The 20220-nt window shown below is 43.9% G+C and overlaps 1 protein-coding gene across 2 annotated transcripts in view; it reads right to left on the minus strand.

The window, feature by feature from the left end:
* The window catches only part of msrab (methionine sulfoxide reductase Ab), an 80028-nt gene extending 60613 nt beyond the window's left edge, over positions 1–19415 (minus strand). For both annotated transcript variants that reach the window (XM_033988886.2, XM_055231246.1), the window contains exon 1: positions 19229–19415. In XM_033988886.2, the coding sequence (XP_033844777.1) occupies positions 19229–19301 (73 nt within the window). In that variant the 5' untranslated portion in view covers positions 19302–19415. The remainder of the gene's footprint in view (positions 1–19228) is intronic.
* Positions 19416–20220: the final 805 nt, after the last annotated feature.

Below are 20220 nucleotides of genomic sequence, written 5' to 3' on the forward strand. Positions count from 1 at the left end.
GGAAAAATAAACAAATCAAAACAATTTGTTACGTATTTTGGATGGTCAACCAGAGGGCAAGAGCAGAGTTTTGCCATCATGGTACTGTGATACTGCTAACAACAACTAGCATGCTAACCATGCATGCACCACTAGCATGCTTCCTCATCCTCTGAGAATAAAGTACGAGCAAAGAGCTTCTGCATGCGAACTCCAGATAAATCACTCCATGCATCTCCTTTCTATCATTGTGCATGTATAAATCTTATAATCCCAGTAAAATAATTAGTGGACCCTACATAGACCTAATCAAGGGAGCAACACAAGGCTTCTATGGACACTGAACATTTTAGGGTGAGAGCAAATTGAAATTTTTTAATCAAGATTCATGTCACATTGAATATTTCTGACAGGCCCAAGAGCATTAGCATCGGAGATAAGACTGAAATCCAAACTAATCCAAGAATCCCGTATTTCAAAACATGTTTGTACCGTTCTAAGCAGGTTTCACACAGAATAAGAGCCCACGTGAACACAGGGCAGTTTCAAAGAACCTTACATTACCTAGAGTTGCAGTCTGCAGTGGTTTCAAACGTGATGAATGATTCAGACTGGCACAGACCTCATACATGTTGGATGCCCCTGGCCCGCTGCCTCTGCATGACCCACATCTGCTCTCATCTGCAGCTTTTCATTTCAAACCCTGCACTGGTCCTCCAAATGCATGCAACTGTGCTACTGTAATTAACACCCACACTACAAGAGCTGAGATATCATTTGACTGCACGCAAGGATAAGGTGAGGGATAGTCCCAGTTTGCAGTCTTGTGTCCCATATCCCAGTGGATTTATCGTAAAACATTGATTTGTCCCAGATTTATACAAGTAACATCCCATGTGTCCCTGTTTTTGACCTCTCTGACACTTGCCAACAATAAAGAGGGGAAAAAATTCTCATATGTTTCGCCAAAGTACAGTCAGCTGCACTGACTCAAGTCTCTCAGATTATATTCTGACTCAAACATGACTTGTGAATAAGTCATGAATGGGCCGAGTGCATAACGATTTTCCTTAATTACATGCTCTTTTCACAAACCAAGGCTGTCCCAGTTTGTGATTCTGAAGATCTGGTCACCGCAAGGACAAACTAGAATCGATTGCTGCATCAATACTTCTTTAAGGGATATGGTTTCAGGAGGATGAGTTTGAAACAGTCCAGGTGAGAAACTAATGAGAAAATATTACAATAGAAGTCCTAAACTTATATATTTGTCAGTTTTGATAAAGTCCTCAGGTCAAAAACTTTAAAAAGCCATACAAATCCATGTAGTTTGTTTTTTTGTTTGGGTTTTTATTTTTTATTTTTTTTTATGTCTCTGAAAAACACACTCACAGTGAGCAGGCTTGCATGTCCACAAACATCACTCTCACTTTGCTTAAAGGGGGCCGAGCATCTGAAGACCGTAAAGATGTTGCTCCTTTGGCAGTTCCACAGAAATCTCCATAAGGAAATGTTCCAAAGTATGGCTTTAACTTTCCATTTCCAAGGACTCATGCAAACGATGTGTCACCTTCAGAAAGTCACATTCTAAAATTATAAAATGGTAATAAACGGGAAGCTGTTTGGGAGCCATAAGAGCTCTGCACTGGAAAATCTAAAAAAACTAATCTGCCCATCTGCCCATCACTAGAGTTCTGGAAGAAGTGTGTCCATGACTTCCTGTTTGAAACGGTGGCTAGCAGTTTAGTTACATCCATTTATATATTATGAAACAACACTATAAAGCTGAAATAATAAAAAAAAGGATTCTAAATGTACAATATTATAAAAAAATATGAGCTGCAATACATAAAAAACAGAATGCAACACTTAGTAGTGAGTTTGTATGGATAATGAGTTATAGAACTTCATATTTCAACCTTCTTAAATCTTAAACCTTGTCTCTGTTCAGAAAAAAAAAAAAAAAAAAATCATACTAGAGAAAGAAACATTTCCAATGATAAATAATGAGCCTTCAAAATGATTGTTCCATGTATCATGTATTTAATGATAAGTGGATATAGTAATTATCGTGACAGGCCTAATCACTCCTGATCCTGAGTCTAAACCAGGGGTGAGCAAACTTTTTGACACACGGGCCACAATGGGTTCTAAAATTTGACAGAGGGCCCAGGCCATGAGAAATTATTTATATGTATATATTACATTCGAGATTTGGCCTATAACATGCAGCAAAGCATGAATGTGCAAGGCTCATTGTGCAAATTGTTTTCCAAATGCATTAATTATATTAATAATGAATTTATTAAATTTCAGATAAATAAACATTCCCCCCAGTAGGAATGTCACCTCGCTGGGGGGGAAGGAGCCGGAGCTTGTGCGGGAGGTTGAGCGTTACCGACTAGATATAGTTGGCCTCGCCTCCACGCACAGCTTGGGCTCTGGAACCCAACATCTTGAGAGGGGCTGGACTCTCCATTTCTCTGGCATTGCCCACAGGGAGAGGCGGCGAGCTGGTGTGGGCTTGCTCATTGCCCCACAGCTCAGCCGCTTTGTGTTGGGGTTCACTCCGGTGAACGAGAGGGTCGCGTCCCTGCGCCTTCGGGTCGGGGACAGGTCTCTCACTGTTGTGTCGGCCTATGGGCCAACAGCAGTGCAGAGTACCCGGCCTTCTTGGAGTCCCTGGGAGGGGTACTAGACAGTGCACCGACTGGGGACTCCGTTGTTCTCCTGGGGGACTTCAACGCCCATGTGGGTAACAACAGTGACACCTGGAGGGGCGTGATTGGGAAGAACGGCCTCCCTGATCTGAACCCGAGTGGTGTTTTGTTATTGGACTTCTGTGCTAGTCACAGTTTGTCCATAACGAACACCATGTTCGAGCACAAGGGTGTCCATCAGTGCACGTGGCACCAGGACACTGTAGGTCGGAGGTCGATGATCGACTTTGTTGTCGTGTCATTTGACCTTCGACCGCGTGTCTTGGACACTCGGGTGAAGAGAGGGGCTGAGCTGTCAACCGATCACCACCTGGTGGTGAATTGGATCAGCAGAGGAGTAAGCCGGACAGACTTGGCAAGCGTATTGTAAGCCTGTTGGGAACACCTGGCAAAGCCTTCTGTCAGAGGGGTCTTCAAGTCACACCTCCGGAAGAACTTCTCCCTGATCCCAGGGGAGGTTGGAGACATGGACTCCGAGTGGGCCATGTTCTCCACCTCTATTGTCGATGCGGCCGCTCGTAGCTGTGGTCGTAAGGTCTGTGGTGCTTGTTGCGGAGGCAATCCCCGAACCCGGCGGTGGACACCGGAAGTAAGGGATGCCGTCAAGCTGAAGAAGGAGTCCTATCGAGCCTTGTTGGCTCGTGGGATTCCTGAGGCAGCCGATGAGTACAGACGGGCCAAGCGTGCCGTGGCTCGTGCAGTTGTAGAGGCAAAAACTCGGGGTTGGGAGGAGTTCGGGGAGGCCATGGAGGAGGACTATCAGGCGGCCTCAAAGAAATTCTGGCAAACCGTCAGATGCCTCAGGAGGGGGAAGCAGTGCTTCACCAACACTGTTTACAGTGCGGGTGGAGAGCTGCTGACCTCGACTGGGGATGTTGTCGGGCGGTGGAAGGAATACTTTGAGGATCTCCTCAATCCCCCCATCATGTCTTCCGAGGAGGAAGCAGAGATTGGGGACCCGGACGCAGACTCGTCCATCATCAGGTGGTTAGCAAGCTCCTCGGTGGCAAGTACCTCAAGTCTCTGGATGTTGTGGGACCGTCTCTGCAACATCGCGTGGCGGTCGGGGACAGTACCACTGGAATGGCAGACCGGGGTGGTGGTCCCTCTGTATAAGAAGGGGGACCGGAGGGTGTGTTCCAATTACAGGGGAATCACACTCCTCAGCCTTCCCGGTAAGGTCTACTCCAGGACTCTGGAGAGGAGAATCCGACCGATAGTCGAACCTCGGATTCAGGAGGAGCAGTGTGGTTTTCGTCCCAGTCGTGGAACACTGGACCAGCTCTATACTCTCCATCGGGTCCTTGAGGGTTCATGGGAGTATGCCTAACCAGTCCACATGTGTTTTGTGGATTTGGAGAAGGCATTCGACCGTGTCCCTCATGGTGTCCTTTGGGGGGTGCTCCGGGAGTATGGGGTCCGGGACCCTTTGCTATGGGGTCCGGGGCCCTATGCTGTCCGGTCCCTGTATAACCGGAGCAGGAGATGTGTTCGCATTGCCGGCAGTAAGTCAGACCTGTTCCCGGTGCATGTTGGACTCCACCAGGGCTGCCCTTTGTCACCGGTTCTCCTCATTATATTTATGGACAGAATTTCTAGGTGCAGCCAGGGGCCGGAGGGGGTCTGGTTCGGGAACCACAGGATTTCATCTCTGCTGTTTGCAGATGACGTTGTCCTGATGGCTCCATCGAGCCAGGACCTGCAGCAGGCACTGGGGCGGTTTGCAGCCGACTGTGAAGCGGCTGGGATGAGAATCAGCTCCTCCAAATCCGAGGCCATGGTTCTCGACCGGAAAAAGGTGGTTTGCCCTCTCCGGGTGGGTGGTGAGTCTCTGCCCCACGTGGAGGAGTTCAAGTATCTCGGGGTCTTGTTCACGAGTGAGGGAATCAGAATCAGAATCAGAATCACTTTTATTGATCCCCGAAGGGAAATTCTCTTAGTTACCAGATGCCACAACCACAGGGTAGAATTTAAGAATAAAAATAAGGTCATTTAAATAAGAATAAGAATAAAATGGATGGGAAGGATGGAGCGTGAGATTGACAGGCGGATCGGTGCAGCGTCTGCAGTGATACGGTCGCTGTATCGGTCTGTTGTTGTGAAGAAAGAGCTGAGCCGGAAGGCAAAGCTCTCAATTTACCGGTCAATCTACGTTCCTACCCTCACCTATGGTCATGAGCTCTGGGTAATGACCGAAAGGACAAGATGCTTTTCCACCATCAAGACACTCAAAGTGCTTTACAGTTCACACACACATTCACACACCAGTGTACGTAGCCACTGAGGCAAGACGGGACAAATGTCTTGCCCAAGGACACAACAAAATTGCACTGCCAACCTGCAGGTCTGTGTATCTGACCAATGATGTTTATGTTGAGATTGGAAGGATTCTGCTGCCAACCTTGGGCTCAGCAGAGAGACACTCTATACACCATCTCCTACAGAGCTTTATATTCAGTCTGTCGCTTGAAATCAAAAACTCAACCTTATTTATTCATGTCAGAACTGTGCATATTTGTATGATAGCTGTTTTTGTTAGTATTTTAGCTGCAAAGTTTACTGGACACCTCGTAGGCCCCTGTTTGCACATATTCAGTTCTTTGACATGCTGCTGACTGGGATTGATCTGATTTGGTGATTTAGTGCTCTGCTATTTCCCTGTGCATGTAAACACAGTGAGTGTCCTTTCACAGCCTCCACCATGAACACTGTCCAACAAATCTACAGGCTAAACGTCCAGAGACCGCAGAGTGGCCAACCAGCTCCCTCCTATCTACCATCTGCACTCGCTCACTTTATCTGATACAAACGTGTGAAAAAAGAGTGAGTGTGGGGCGGAGAGGCCTAAACAGTCAAACAGGAGAGGTGAAAGAGAGAGCGACAAGCAACGCATGACAGAGGGAGGAGTGGGGCCCCAGAAGCAGGGTCTGTGCGGAGGCTTTCAGAGCACAGAGGCAGGCACTGCAGGAAGAAAGATCTGTCCGAGCACTCAGTCCAGCGGAGCAGACAACAAACAGGAGAACAGACAAGAGCAGAGACTTCAGAGGCTCAAGAACTGTCTACTCTGAACATACAACCAGAAGTCAAGACCATATTAGGACATGCTGTGGAAAGAGGGGTAAGACTAGTATTGTCACAATACTAAAACTTCAGACTCAATTTTGACACTAAGGAATAGCCATGATATTCAATATCGGTTCTGATATTATGATAATAAAAAAAGCATCTTTGAGCAGTTAAATGTGATTAAATAAAATGTGATTTTCAACATTAAATCAATGTGTCTTATATCTGTGTAATCCCCCAGTGGTCCGTGTGTGCATATATATATATATATATATATATATATATATATATATATATATATATATATATATATATATATATATATATATATATATATATATATATATATATAAAACCAGGCCTTTCTCCAGAGCAAATCTTTGAAAAGACCTCATGTGACATGACGAGACAGTTCAAATCTGCAAGTTCAGTGTGAGTGAGAGAGTTGTACTTCCAGATCTCCTTTAGATAGAGTCCAGTCTGTGAGAGCTTTTGTCTGGAAGTGTTCGACAAAGAACCTGCGCTCCAGTCCTCCCTGTACATCCCAACATTTGGGCTTGTATCTTCTTAACTTCTTAGTTAATAGGATTTACATTTTGAGGGGATGTGGCTGCAAAGTGGAGCCTGCCTCAGAATGACAGTAACTCCAGATTTACACATTGTTCTAGTCTTTAGCACAGACAGTAATTACACAAAACTCAATCAGGTTTCTACAAGGTTAAGCTGGAGGGCTTTCCGGAGATTTGCCACACTGTGACCTTTGCAGTCCTTGGTCCTCCAAATCTACAATATCTTATTACATTTTATAAGAATAGACTGTTCATTCAGACACACAGCGACACACATAAACGCAGTGAAAAAGTATAGATTTTTTTCTGTCCATTTAAAGTCATTTTAAAACATTCTATACAGACAAAAAGTTCCTTCGAATTTGGAATAGTGTCTGTGTCCTCTACTGGAAACAATGGGAGCGAACTGAGAAAATGAAAAGAACAACTAGACAAGGTTTGAACACATCCTGTGGAGGTGTTTAGACAGTGCATAGGTCAGATCTGTGCGAGGTGTCTCAGCTCACAGTAAGAACGCCAGTTTTTCAATTCTTTTTGAGCAATAAAAGCACTTGAAATAAATGGTAGGTTTAATACTGTGGCCATACTGGTTTGTAAAAGCCAGATCTCAGAAGTTAAGTGAGGCCAGACCTGGTCAGGACTTGGATGGGACACTGCTGAGAATAGCAGGTGCCAAAGAGGAGTACCAGTGCAAAACAAGACACTTCACCAACCTTGTACGAATGTGGTGCATTGGTGGTGGTTGATGGTCCAGATTGGCAGCCTCGTTTCCATTAGTCTGCCCTGGGGCAGCTGTGGCTATATGAATAATGCACTGTAAAGCACTTTGGTTGTCTCGAAAGGTGCTAAATAAATCCATATGGTTAAGCAAAATTTGATTTACCACAGCAAATGTTGATATTATATAACCAGCCTCTAAAATGAGACCACTGTGCTGTTAGCATGCTAGTTATTGTTAACATAATGTCATTGCAGTGAATAATTGAGATGCTCAGAATAAATAAGGTGAGAAATAACTTTGGACCAAACTGTTTCAGATGAAGTAGATCCATTTTTCACATTTTACCAAATCAGCTCCGGCCCTTTGAATGTCCATATTCTGTTTTTGAACACAAAACAAATGTATAGCCTGGCACTGCACAGCTGTTGATTTCCCTTAGTAACCCCCTTCTGTCTGACCTCAGTCACCAAAGATGCCCTCGCTGCTGCCCCCAGACCCACCTCGGCTGTGGGCTGTCTCCTGTGGCGCTCCTGGCACAGCTCCAGACAGTGCCAGGCTGCTTCTTTTCAGCACGTCCACCCCCTGCCAGCCCAGTGCCCACCCGCACCACTCTACTCCACCCTCACCATCCGCCCCACGCACTCAAGACTGAATACCCACACTCCACAGCCTGAGACCGGACACAAAACACCAAGGAGGGACTGCTTACAAAGGAACGCATTTGTGAAAAGGACTCTGCTCCGTCTTGGAACAGACATGGAGTTTATTTCAACACGGCGCCATTGTTTTTGGAGGACGTCTGAAAACCGCATGGCTGGCTATAGACCTCAACAGAACTGACGTGGAATACTTTGGTCGTCTTTTGCATTCAACTGTACGAGAACCAAAATATGGGAATGCACTCTATGGCTAACTATTTTAGCATTGTTGTTGTGTTTGCTCGCCCGCAGAGCATTGGTGCCCACTCACGGGTTTAGCAGGAAGTTCTATTGCCGGATGCCCAAGCCCAAAACGTGTCCAAAAATTCGGTGTTTACCTCTTCTCCCTGGCTCCTCCCGCGTGCTAGCCCGAGTTAGCTTCACACAAGTTGGCAGTGCGTCAGGCACGAGGCGGAGGAGGCTGGTGCTTTATACTGGTGCCAGGTTCGCTCTGCCGCCGGGAGGATGGGGGGAAGTGGGGTGGGCAGAGGAAGGGCAAAACATGGAGAAGGGGGGTCCAGTTTTAAGGACAAACACAAGGTATTCTAGTTAAGCGCATCTACGGACAATCTGAGTCTGCTCGTCAAAATTAGAGCTGCACGATACTGGATCATTTTGCGAAATCCGATACTGCAGAGCGGCCATTTTGATATTGCTGCTCAATAATTCCAGTTATAATAAAATGGGAAAAAAATGATATGCTTTCATTTACTAGTGAAACTCTCTCAAGATAAAACCAGGGCTACAGCAAGGCAAATTTTGGTCTAATAAGGAAAATCATTATTAGAATATATATATAAATGTGGTGTCTAGTCAGTGATTTTGACAAGGATTTGTGCTGAATATTTACTATTTAATAAAATTACTTTTGTTTTTCAGTCCAGTGAAGTAGAAAGTACACATACTGCTCTCAAATGTACTTAAGTAAAGGTTAAAATTACACACTTTAAAATATACTTAGGTACAGATGTTAGGTGCTGTACTTTGCTTAAGTACAGTACTTTATTACATTTACTCCGTTACGTTCCACCAGAGGCAGCCCTGGTCAAAATTAACTTACAGTAAAAGTATTTTGAGTTAGTTATAGTTACTATCAGAATGGGATATTGAGTAAAATGTCTATGAGAGAAAAAATAAAGTTTAAAAAGCCTGGAAAAACTGGAAAAAATACGTTATTATTTTGTTTGCAGAAATGATAGTGCAAAATGTACCAGAAATAATAATCGCCTTATTATTGAATGACATTTTTCTTCATTAAACACAACTGCCTTGTTTCTTCCTCTGAGAACAGCAGGAGCAAAGTTAATTTTGTCCACAGCACTTTTGAACCTACAGCACCAGTCCGACATTTGCACTGACCAAAACCTGACCCGATGAGACAGAACCACTCACTACCATCAGCATGCTGCTCATGTCCAGGAGCCAGAGGATGTCTGGACTCCAGAGGACAACTTTGAAGGCATCCATGCATGCATTCTATACATACAGTCTCATAGCAACAGAAATGGTTGCTATGGCGAGGGATACCTAAAAGCACCAGCTCAATTATGCTCCCGGCCAAAATGGAGGCCCAGCCTGTTGAGGCCCACTGAAATGTGTGAGCCCTTTGGACACAGGAGAATAGAGGCTTGTGCTGAAGAACTACAAAGACGTCTACGGCATAGACCTTTAAAGAAGACCTTTGGATACTTACAATCAGTGATGGAAGAAAGAATACCTGCATTAACATGTGTTCTGTAACGTATGGTCCAATGAGAGTACTCTGTTCTGAATAAACTCACACGTGCACTCATCAGAGTGGCCGTTTATATTTTTCTCTCTAACACTGTGCAGTTTGAAGCATAAATTGTGTGATCAAGTACCGCTATGTTTTCCAGTATGTTACATAGTTATATCCTTTGACACATATGAATCATTATGTTGTATTTTGGATATTTTATCATCACAATATTCATCTAAAACTAAGCCTCTGTATGATACGTCGGCGTAAACGTCATCACGACAAAGTGCCACATGCTGTCTGCCCCTTCTCTGGAGAGCTGTACCAAAATGTCTACGCAACAAAGGAACAAAGTGCGTACATCACAGTGAGTGTGTACTGGCGGTAAAAATGGGTAGATCGGAGCAATGATGTGTTGAATACAGGAGAATAAAGATTACTTAAACATACATGAATCACTCTAAATGCAACTTCAGAGGGTAAAAGAGAAGAAAACAACTATAATATTTATAACGAGAACTAACTACTAAGTCAATTTTGCATAAACGTCTCCTTTAATATGTACTTGCCGTAGGCTATACAGTGGTCCCTCGTTTATTACGGGGGTTACGTTCTAAAAATAACCCGCAATAGGCAAAATCCGCGAAGTAGTCAGCATTATTTTTACAAATATTATATACGTTTTAGGGCTGTAATACCCCTCACCCCCCCTCATGTATTTCACAGTTCCTCTGACTGTGCCTCTTCGTCCTAGCGCCGCTCCACTGTAGTTTCGATCGAACATTTATGTAAATTTGGCTGAACACATTCTGTTCTGTGTGGGAGACGTGGCACAAAGGAGATTGATTGATGGTGGTCTACGGTCCCTTAGCCAATCAGGACGCAGAACACAATGCATGCTCATACACTAAAAAAACATGTAGAACTGCATTGGAAAAATCAGCGAAAAAGCAAGACCATGAAGGGTGAACCGCGGTATAGCGAGGGACAACTGTATTGAACAAAAAACTACTTTTTAAACATATTACAAATCTAATCACAATACTGGCAACAACAAAAAAAAAAGTAATTTGAGTTTTCCCTCACCCATGGCTAATATCAATGCAAGTATGCAAGTATGCACCCATTAGTGAATGTATATGAAAGAAAGAGTATTTGTATATCTGAAAAGAGTGATTGCATGTGTGTGTGAATTGGTACGGTTGTGTACGTGTGTGTGTAACTGAATGTTTTTATAAATGTTGTATTTAAGGGATGAGATGTGTTGTATTAGATGTATGTACCACAGGGCTTTCATCCGCTTACACCAGAGGTGCTCAAACTTTTTTTTTTATCGAGGGACACATCTCAAAACATATTTGAGAGGGGCCACAGACCAGTGATCAATGCAGTGTGGTGCTTTATACACAGCTTTGACAGAGCCACTTTATATTAATAAGGCTTGAAACACATTAATTTTAGGTCTGTATCACAATGCAATGTGATGTTTGAAGTTATAGAGGTAGAAATACATTAATTTGCTGTAAAAAGTACTGCTTATTATCAACTGGGCCGGTTCAACAGGAGGGCCAATAAAAACTGGTCTGAGGGCTATATTTGGAGAACCCTGACTTACGCCAAACTTTTACTTAACATCTGCCTGTCCAGGTACGACAGGTGGAAATTAGTATTTTTGCTATAACGATACATCATCTTTTTAAGGTCAATGTTGAGTGCACTGTCCCTGTCCAAATAAAACCATACCATATCCCAAACTTTGACCCTAGAGCCGTCCTGAAATGCCAGAGGGACTATGGCTTCATCATTCCAGCTGCAGAAATGTTCAAGACAAACTCCATCACTTGAGAGCCCATGAAGCTCCTAAAAAAGCAAACATTAATTTGATTCAGACTTTACATAGACCTGCGCAGCTCCAGTCTGCAGTCTAATCCTCATAAGCTCTTTCACCATTAGCATGCACGCTCACCTGCTCTCATAGCACACTTGTCTGTAACAGTCACCACGTTTACATGCACAGAGAACTGCGAGTGCGCTAAACAACCACACTGAAATCGTCTTTGCCTCAAAAACCTTTTCCCATCTACAGCAGGTGAAAGAACCGAATAGGTGCAAACAGAGGCTACGAGACATTCAGGGGCATCTAGTAGTTTAGCATTAGCACTAATACTTTGCAGTTATATTTGCTAATAAAAAGGAATATAAACACTCTTTTGGCAGACATAGATAAACATCTAACACTGAGCATTTGATTCAGACATATTACGAACAGCTACTCCCAAGTATTTGCTCTCCACAGCACAAATATACACTGAACCTCCGGTAGCTTTTACTTTCACTTTAAAGAAGAGGTAACTTCAATTCAGTTTATTTCAATTCAGTTTATTTTTGTAAAGCCCGAAATCACAGCAGCAGTTGCCTCTTTGGGCTGAACATGAGAAATGGTTTAACCCTTTAAGAACTGGGCACATTATAGACCATTATAGCTCACCTAGACTTTAATTATTTTTTTGCCATAAAAATCATGTTAAAGGAAGTATCAGGATGTACTGCATTTTTTGACACGTCTACCTCTATTTTACATATCCATTCTTATCTTTCCTTTGACGCATCAAATAACTGACTGGGAAAATCCCTGTGGCACCTGCACTCTGATTGGTTCTCTTCAAGTGACAACATAAGCAGATTACCGTAATGACAGTAAAATATTTAAAGAGCCCCATGCCTCTGCTTTTAGACGCCATTTGAATTTACATGAGAGCACAGTTGGTTGTGGAGTTATGGTAATGGAAAGTCTGCAACTGTGCTCTATGGGCGATGATAGCATCTGCCACAAGTTAGAAAATCACCTGTGAAACAGACACTGGTCAATAAGAGACAAGCAAATTTAACTTCTCTGGGGCATTAACTGCTACTTTTTATTGTTTTGAAATTTCTATATTTGGCGAAAAGAACGTATTAGCATGTTTTTGGTGTTCTAAGTTCCCCCTTTAGAGCGCTGTCACAACACAATCGGCTTGCATCTCATTAATCAAACTACTGTTCATTACATTTGTCAAGTTGCCGTGTGCAGTTTTGTATCATGTTTTTGTATATTTATGGAGAATTGTCATGTGGGAGCACTGAACTTTTGAATTTTACAGATACAGATACGATTTGAACTGTAAGGAACCGTAAGGGTTTCAACAGGGCCTGGGAGAGATTGCTAAAATACTCAAACATGTGTGGATGACATGTAAAACCTTCAGTCTATTCTGTAAAAAATAAATAAATTAATTAATTAATTAAAAAAAAAAAGTTTAAATTGGACTAGGCAAGTTATCCACTTTTCCTGACGTGCATGTAATTGTAGTGAGTGAAAGGGTGAGGCAAGGCAACACAAGAGCCCAAAAAGTAGGGGTGAAGCTGAAGTCTGTCCACTCCATGAGCCTGTTTAGCAGAGTTACGGCAGTGCGGAGCAGAGATTGATTTGGTCAGCTGACCTCTCCCATCCGGCTGTGAAGAAATATTGGCAGTCTATCCAGCACTGAGTCAAAATAATAGCTGCTGTGCCCCTACCATGTAGCAATCTGCCAGTGATCGGCTCGCCAAGGTCAGGAGAACACAGCACGAGCAGCTAAACAAAGCGCTGTGTTGGCCCTGGGTACGAGAATATCACCAGGATTTTTAGGAATATTAGGTCATTTTTATTCACTTAAAGTTCTTATATTAAACAAAACTGACTCTGTTGATCTTTAAAACATGTTAGAATGTGGCTAGCTTCTCAAAAACAGACCTGGAATTGCATTTAGTTTTATTCACACATTTTTTATTAATCTTTCATTATTATCCTGTCTACATCTCCAAAGCTCAAAATGCTCTGGTCCACCTTGTGATGTCATGAAGTGGTAGTTTTCAAATTAACAGCTCCTTTTACCTTTAGTTCAGTAGAGATGACATCACAAGGTGGAACAGAGTCTTTTCAATTTGAGAGAAGAATTCAGCCTAAATATGCAGGGTTTGTGTGTTAAACGTGTGAATGAAACAAAACACAACTCCAGGTCTGTCTGTGGGTAAGGCTGAGGAGGGAGGACTACACGGTGACGAGGGAGGAGCCTGTGTCATGCGGAGAGTGCGAGCTGCTCAAACAGACGGACCTTACTCTGGGGTGGAGCTCTCATGCGCATAATGCCCAGATGGAACTGAAGCCACAGCAGATCTACAAGAGACTCAATATGAGCCTCATCCTGCACAGGCCAAAGGGACATGGGACATGCCAAAGGGACAGATCAAAGGGACTGGCCAAAGGCACAGGGGACAGGCCAAAGGGACAGGGGTCAGGCCAATGGGACAGGCCAAAGGGACAGGCCAAAATGACTGGCCAAATGGACAGACCAAAAGGATAGGCCAAAGAGACAGGTGTCAGGCCAAAGGGACAGGGGTCAGGCCAATGGGACAGGCCAATGGGACGAGCCAAAAGGACAGGACAAAGGGACAGGGGACAGGTCAAAGGGACAGGGGTCAGGCCAATGGGACAAGTCAAAGGGACAGGCCAGAAGGACACGCCAAAGAGGCAGGGGTCAGGTCAAAGGGACAGGAGTCAGGCCAATGGGACAGGCCAAAGGGACAAGGCACAAGCCAAAGGAACAAGCCAAAAGGACAGGCCAAAGATACAGGGGTCAGGCCAAAGCAACAGGGGACAGGCCAAAGGTACAGGCCAATGGGACAGGCCAATGGGACAGGCCAAAGGGACAGGGCAAAAGGACAGGCCAAAAGAACAGGCCAAAGAGACAATGGTCAGGCCAGCAGGACAGGCAAGAGGGACAGGCCAATGTGAGAGCATGTCTTCACCTAAAGTCATATTTGATTTCATGCTGAGGACTCTTGCACTGACACTTCCTCTGAACACATCAACTCTAGGTGGTGCTCCTGCATGTTTTTAAAGTTTGTATGTTATGGCAGTGGCATTTTGCTTCCTGTTTGTTTCCCTACATCTGAGATTATGACATCAGAATATCTTGACTTTTAATCTTACATTATAGGCTTGTTTCAAAAGACCAGTGGACTTTATAATGTACAGATTTTTTTGAAATGGTCACATACGTAGAGAGCTTTTCCAGATTCAATCTGAGACACCAACCTTCAGATCCATGGACTCTACCAACTGAGCCACTGTCACAGTTTATCTGTGCTGCTGCACGAGGCAAGGTTCAAACCACTGACCTGGTTTGTGGACAAGTTCTAACGGCTGTTCATATCTAGTTAACTTTAGGGATGTAACGATGTCTAAATCTTTCAATATGTTCACAGTATACATCTCACGCTACGATATTTATTTCAACATTTTGTGCAGGCTAACACACGGGTGAATATGCTGCTTTTAAAATACTGCCTGGCCAAAAAAAAAGTCAACACCTGGATTTAACTAAGCAAATAGGAACAAGGCTCCTCCAGTTGGTCAGGTCTAGGTTCAGCAACAGTCTGTGCTCAAAGAATGAGGTCAGTTGACACCTGAATATACTGAATGACCAGGTTATTCCATCAATGGATTTTGTTCTTCCCTGATGGCACGGGTATATTCCAAGATGACAATGCCAGGATTCATCTTGGTGAAAAATCAATGCAACACTGGATGGAAATAAATCTTGTGACATAGCAGAAGCTTATCGAAACAATGCCACAGCAAATGTATGCCATAATGAAAGCTAAAGGTGATCCAACCAAATATTACATTTTGTGACCTTTTTTTTTTGGTGGCGACTTTTTTTTTGGCCAGGCAGTGTACCTTGATATGCCTTTGCTTCTGTCAGAATCCAAAGAATTCTGAGTTAAGTAACAGTTATTTCTTCATGTAATCTGCATTGGAATAGAGCAAAGGATCGTGGTCTATGTAGTTCCCTCTGCTTTTTAGCTATTGCTGCACCATAACAATGGATTTAAAGGTCCTATATTATACAGAACTGACTCTTGTAGCTTTAATCCATGGTTACCTCCTCAAAAACAGACCTGTAGTTGCGTTTTGTTTCATTCACACATGTTTTAGTAACACTTTACTATTAGTCTGTCGACATCTTCAAAGCTCAAAATGCTCTGTTCCACCTTGTGATGTCATGAAGTGGTAGTTTCTAAGTTAACAGCTTCTTTTACCTTTGAATTGCCCATCTCAGTAGAGATCGGCAATTGTAGGGTTTAAATCATCTAAATGATTCAAATGAAGGTTTAAAAACACAGTGGTGCACTTCCTATATTACCACATGATGACATTACAAGGTGGAACAGAGTGTTTTCGGCTTGAGAGAAGAACTCAGTGTAATTATGCAGGGTTTGTGTGTTAAATGTGTGAATGAAACAAAACGCAACACCAGGTCTGTTTGTGATAAGGAACATCAGAACAGATCAGCGATCAGTGTAATATGGCCCTTTAAGTAAAGACACTTGTATTTCAACACACTGTGATATTTCAGTTATGGTTGCATTCTTGTCATCCATATATATATATATATATATATATTTTTGGTTATATTTCAATTAAAGGTACCAGATGTTGAGAGCTACTGATCTTGTCCTAAACACAGCCCAGACACAACACATTCATTTCCTATTCATGCACTTTATTATTAGCACATTAGTAGGCTCCGTATCTCCTCATCTGCTCCCACAAACCACACTCTCAAGCTTTAACTGGTCTCAGCTTACAATCACATCATAACCACGACAATGTCACTCAGAGGTTCTCATGTCAGCAGTGGCGTTTCCTCATCGCAAACAGACCTCGAGCTGTGTTTTGTTTCATTCACAAAGAGTCCATTTTGTGTAATATAGGACTTAATTCAACTATTACCCCTTTGTGACCAACCATAGATTGCATTTTTTTTTTGTGTACTTGCATTTTTGTTTTTTAAACTTGCACTGTTGTTTTAATGTCTGCACAATTTTACATTTTTGCAGGGAAAATGGGAAAAAAGGCAACTTTGGACATTTGTGCAAAAAGAATTATCACTTATTTTAATTGGTCTTTTTTTTGTAAGTTGATAAAAAATGGAAGAAAGAAAATAGAAACTCGGGCACTGCCATGAGACATAATGGGTTAATCATTCTTCCACATTAGACTTTAGACTTAGACTGGACAGTAGACTCACACGCTGTCATTACAGTGTATGAAATGTAAAACTCAAAACTTTGAGTTTAAAAATGGATTTGGCAAAAGAAGTCTTCAGTTGTCGTTTATTAACCATGACAAGTGAATGGAGCTCAGATAGAGGGAAGCAAACCTGCAACTTTTGGGTTTGTGGGCGAGTGTCTGTACTGCCTTAGGGTTCCTGCCCCTTTGGCTGCGCTTAGATCTAAAACTGCACTGTCCCTCTGCTCTCCTCATAAAAGCTCCATAACACAAGAGTCAAAGGCAACATGCCCTTTGGACCGTGCTGTTCTATTCTCAAACCGAAACTGAGCCAATTAAGACTCAGATCAGAGCTTTGCACTTCAAACACAGGTTTACCTCGACATGAAGTGAGACAGACAGAGACAGAGAGAGAGACAAACAGAGAGACAGACAGAGAGACAAACAGAGAGGCAGGCAGACATGAAGTGAGTCAGACTAACAGACACACAGAGAGACAGACAGAGGCAAACACAGAGACAAAGAGACACAGCCAAAAACAGTGACACACAGAGACAAACGGAGAGAAAAACAAAGAGAGAAACAGAGAGACAAACAGATAAACAGAGAGATACAGAGACAGGACAGTAGCCATAGATGCTTCAAATATTAACTTAAGAAAAATATGCAAATGGTCATCCAGATAATTTGTATTTATTCTGTTATTTTTATAAATTACTGTATTAATTGACCTCACCTAGACGAGATCTTGGGGGGAAACAGGACCGTATTAAGCCCAGTGGCTAAAATGAGCTTAGACCAGTGACTGTAACTCATCATGTTCCACAGATGAAATAAACAACTGAGAGCAGGCAGACTGCAAACAGGCCTCATGTGATGACAGAGAGACTGGACAGTAGCCTCATGTGATGACAAAGACATGACATGATATGATGACACAGAGGCAGGACAGCAGCCTCATGTGAAGACACAGAGACGGGACAGTAGCCTCATGTGATAAGACAGAGAAAGGGCAGTAGCCTCATGTGATAACACAGAGACAGGATAGTAGTCTCATGTGAAGACACAGAGACAGGACAGTTGCCTCATGTGATAAGACAGAGAAAGAGCAGTAGCCTCATGTGATACAACAGTGACAGGACAGTAGCGTCATGTGATAACAGAGACAGGACAGTAGCCTCATGTGATAACACAGAGACAGGGCAGTAGCCTCATGTGATAAGACAGACAGGACAGTAGCCTCATGTGGTGACAAAGAGAGAGGACAGTAGCCTCATGTGATGACACAGAGACAGGACTATAGCCTCATGTGATAAGACAGAGACAGGACAGTAGCCTCATGTGATGACACAGAGACAGGACAAACAGGACAGTAGCCTCATGTAAAGACACAGACACAGGACAGTTGCCTCATGTGATAAGACAGAGAAAGAGCAGTAGCCTCATGTGATAACAGAGACAGGACAGAAGCCTCATGTGATACCACAGTGACAGGACAGTAGCCTCATGTGATAAGACAGAGACAGGACAGTAGCCTCCTGTGATAACATACAGAAAGGACAGTAGCCTCATGTGATGACAGAGAGACAGGGCAGTAGGCTCATGGGATAAGACAGAAACAGGACAGTAGCCTCCTGTGTTAAGACAGAGAAAGGACAGTAGCCTCATGTGATAACACAGAGACAGGACAGACGTCTCATGTGATAAGACACAGACAGGGCAGTAGCCTCAAGTAAAGACACAGACACAGGACAGTAGCCTCATGTGATAAGACAGAGACAGGATAGTAGTCTCACGTAATAACAGGCACAGGACAGTAGCCTCATGTGATAAGACAGAGACAGGACAGAAGCCTCATGTGATACCACAGTGACAGGACAGTAGCCTCATGTGATAAGACAGAGAGAGGACAGTAGCCTCCTGTGATAACATACAGAAAGGACAGTAGCCTCATGTGATACCACAGTGACAGGACAGTAGCCTCATGTGATAAGACAGAGACAGGACAGTAGCCTCCTGTGATAACATATAGAAAAGACAGTAGCCTCATGTAATAACACAGAGACAGGACAGACGCCTCATGTGATAAGACACAGACAGGGCAGTAGCCTCATGTAATAACACAGAGACAGGGGAGTAGCCTCATGTGATGACATAGAGACAGGATAGTAGTGTCATGTGATGACACAGAGACGGGATAGTAGTCTTATGTAATAACAGAGACAGGGCAGTAGCCTCATGTGATGACACAGAGACAGGATAGTAGTGTCATGTGATGACACAGAGACAGGATAGTAGTCTCATGTAATAACAGAGACAGGGCAGTAGCCTCATGTGATGACACAGAGACAGGATAGTAGTCTCATGTGATGACACGGAGACAGGGCAGTAGTCTCATGTGATGACACAGAGACAGGACAGTAGTCTACTGCACAGACTGACGTCTGGGAGCTGCTCTGGTGCTGCTCATTTGGAGGAGATAAACTTTGGGTCTAAAACATTCACGTATAGAAACAAAGACACCACGCAAAACCAATACAGAAATAAACCGCTCTGTGGATTTTGGACAATAAACTTTTTATAGGAGAGATGAGGGAAACTTCTGCTTCCTCTCTCACAGTGGCGCGTGGGGTGTCGCGTGGGGTGTCACGTGTGTTACCTGTCACCACCATGCTCTGGGCTCTCCCCTTCAGAGCGCGCCCCGGAGCGGGCAGCTCGCTGGTCTGGGACATGTGAGAGGACAGAGGAGGACACAGAGGAAGACACAGCACGAGCCACAGCGCTCTCAGCACCAGCCTCGGACTGACGCACAGCCTCAGTCTTATCCACAGTGCGCTCCGCTCTCTGCGCGCGGTCATGCTGTCATGTGGTCACGTAGCGCGTCTGTGCGTCAGGAGGAGGGGCGGGAAAACCACATTTATATGAATATTCATGGCGCGTGGACACCGCCGTGCCCCGCATAGTAAACAGTCACTGGGTTAATATGACACTGCCGCGCGGAGCCAAATTCAATTTAAGGATAACCACAGCAAATGAGCCGGAGCCAGGATAGCTGCAGGGGCCAGATGAGCTGCACAGGTGAGCTGCAGGTGCCAGGTGAGCTGCACAGATGAGCTGCAGGGGCCAGGTGAGCTGCAGACGACAGATGAGCTGCAGGGGCCAGAAGAGCTGCACAGGTGAGCTACAGATACCAGGTGAGCTGTAGAGGCCAGGTGAGCTGCGCTGTTAGGACGTGCTTTCACTTTGACACGTGACATAGGGCCAGTCTCACGTGAGGTGAGGAGGTCACACTGAACACGTCCTGGTGACCACCTCAGACAGAAGATGAGAGCGGACAGAAGAACATGCCTCACAGGCCTGATACTCTGGGTTTGATCCTGATACTCTAGGTTTGATCCTGATACTCTGGGGTTGATCCTGATACTCTGGGTTTGATCCTGCTCCTGTAACAAACAGGTCACTACGTGTAGAGAGTTGATCTGATAGAACCAATACAATCCCGCATACATCCATCCATACATACATACACATACATAAACACATACATACACACACACACCCCTACACACATACATACACACACACACATATACATACATACATACATACATACACACACACACCCCTACACACATACATACACACACGCAC

This window comes from Periophthalmus magnuspinnatus, chromosome 22 (genome assembly GCF_009829125.3).
Source record: "Periophthalmus magnuspinnatus isolate fPerMag1 chromosome 22, fPerMag1.2.pri, whole genome shotgun sequence".
NCBI lineage: Eukaryota > Metazoa > Chordata > Actinopteri > Gobiiformes > Gobiidae > Periophthalmus > Periophthalmus magnuspinnatus.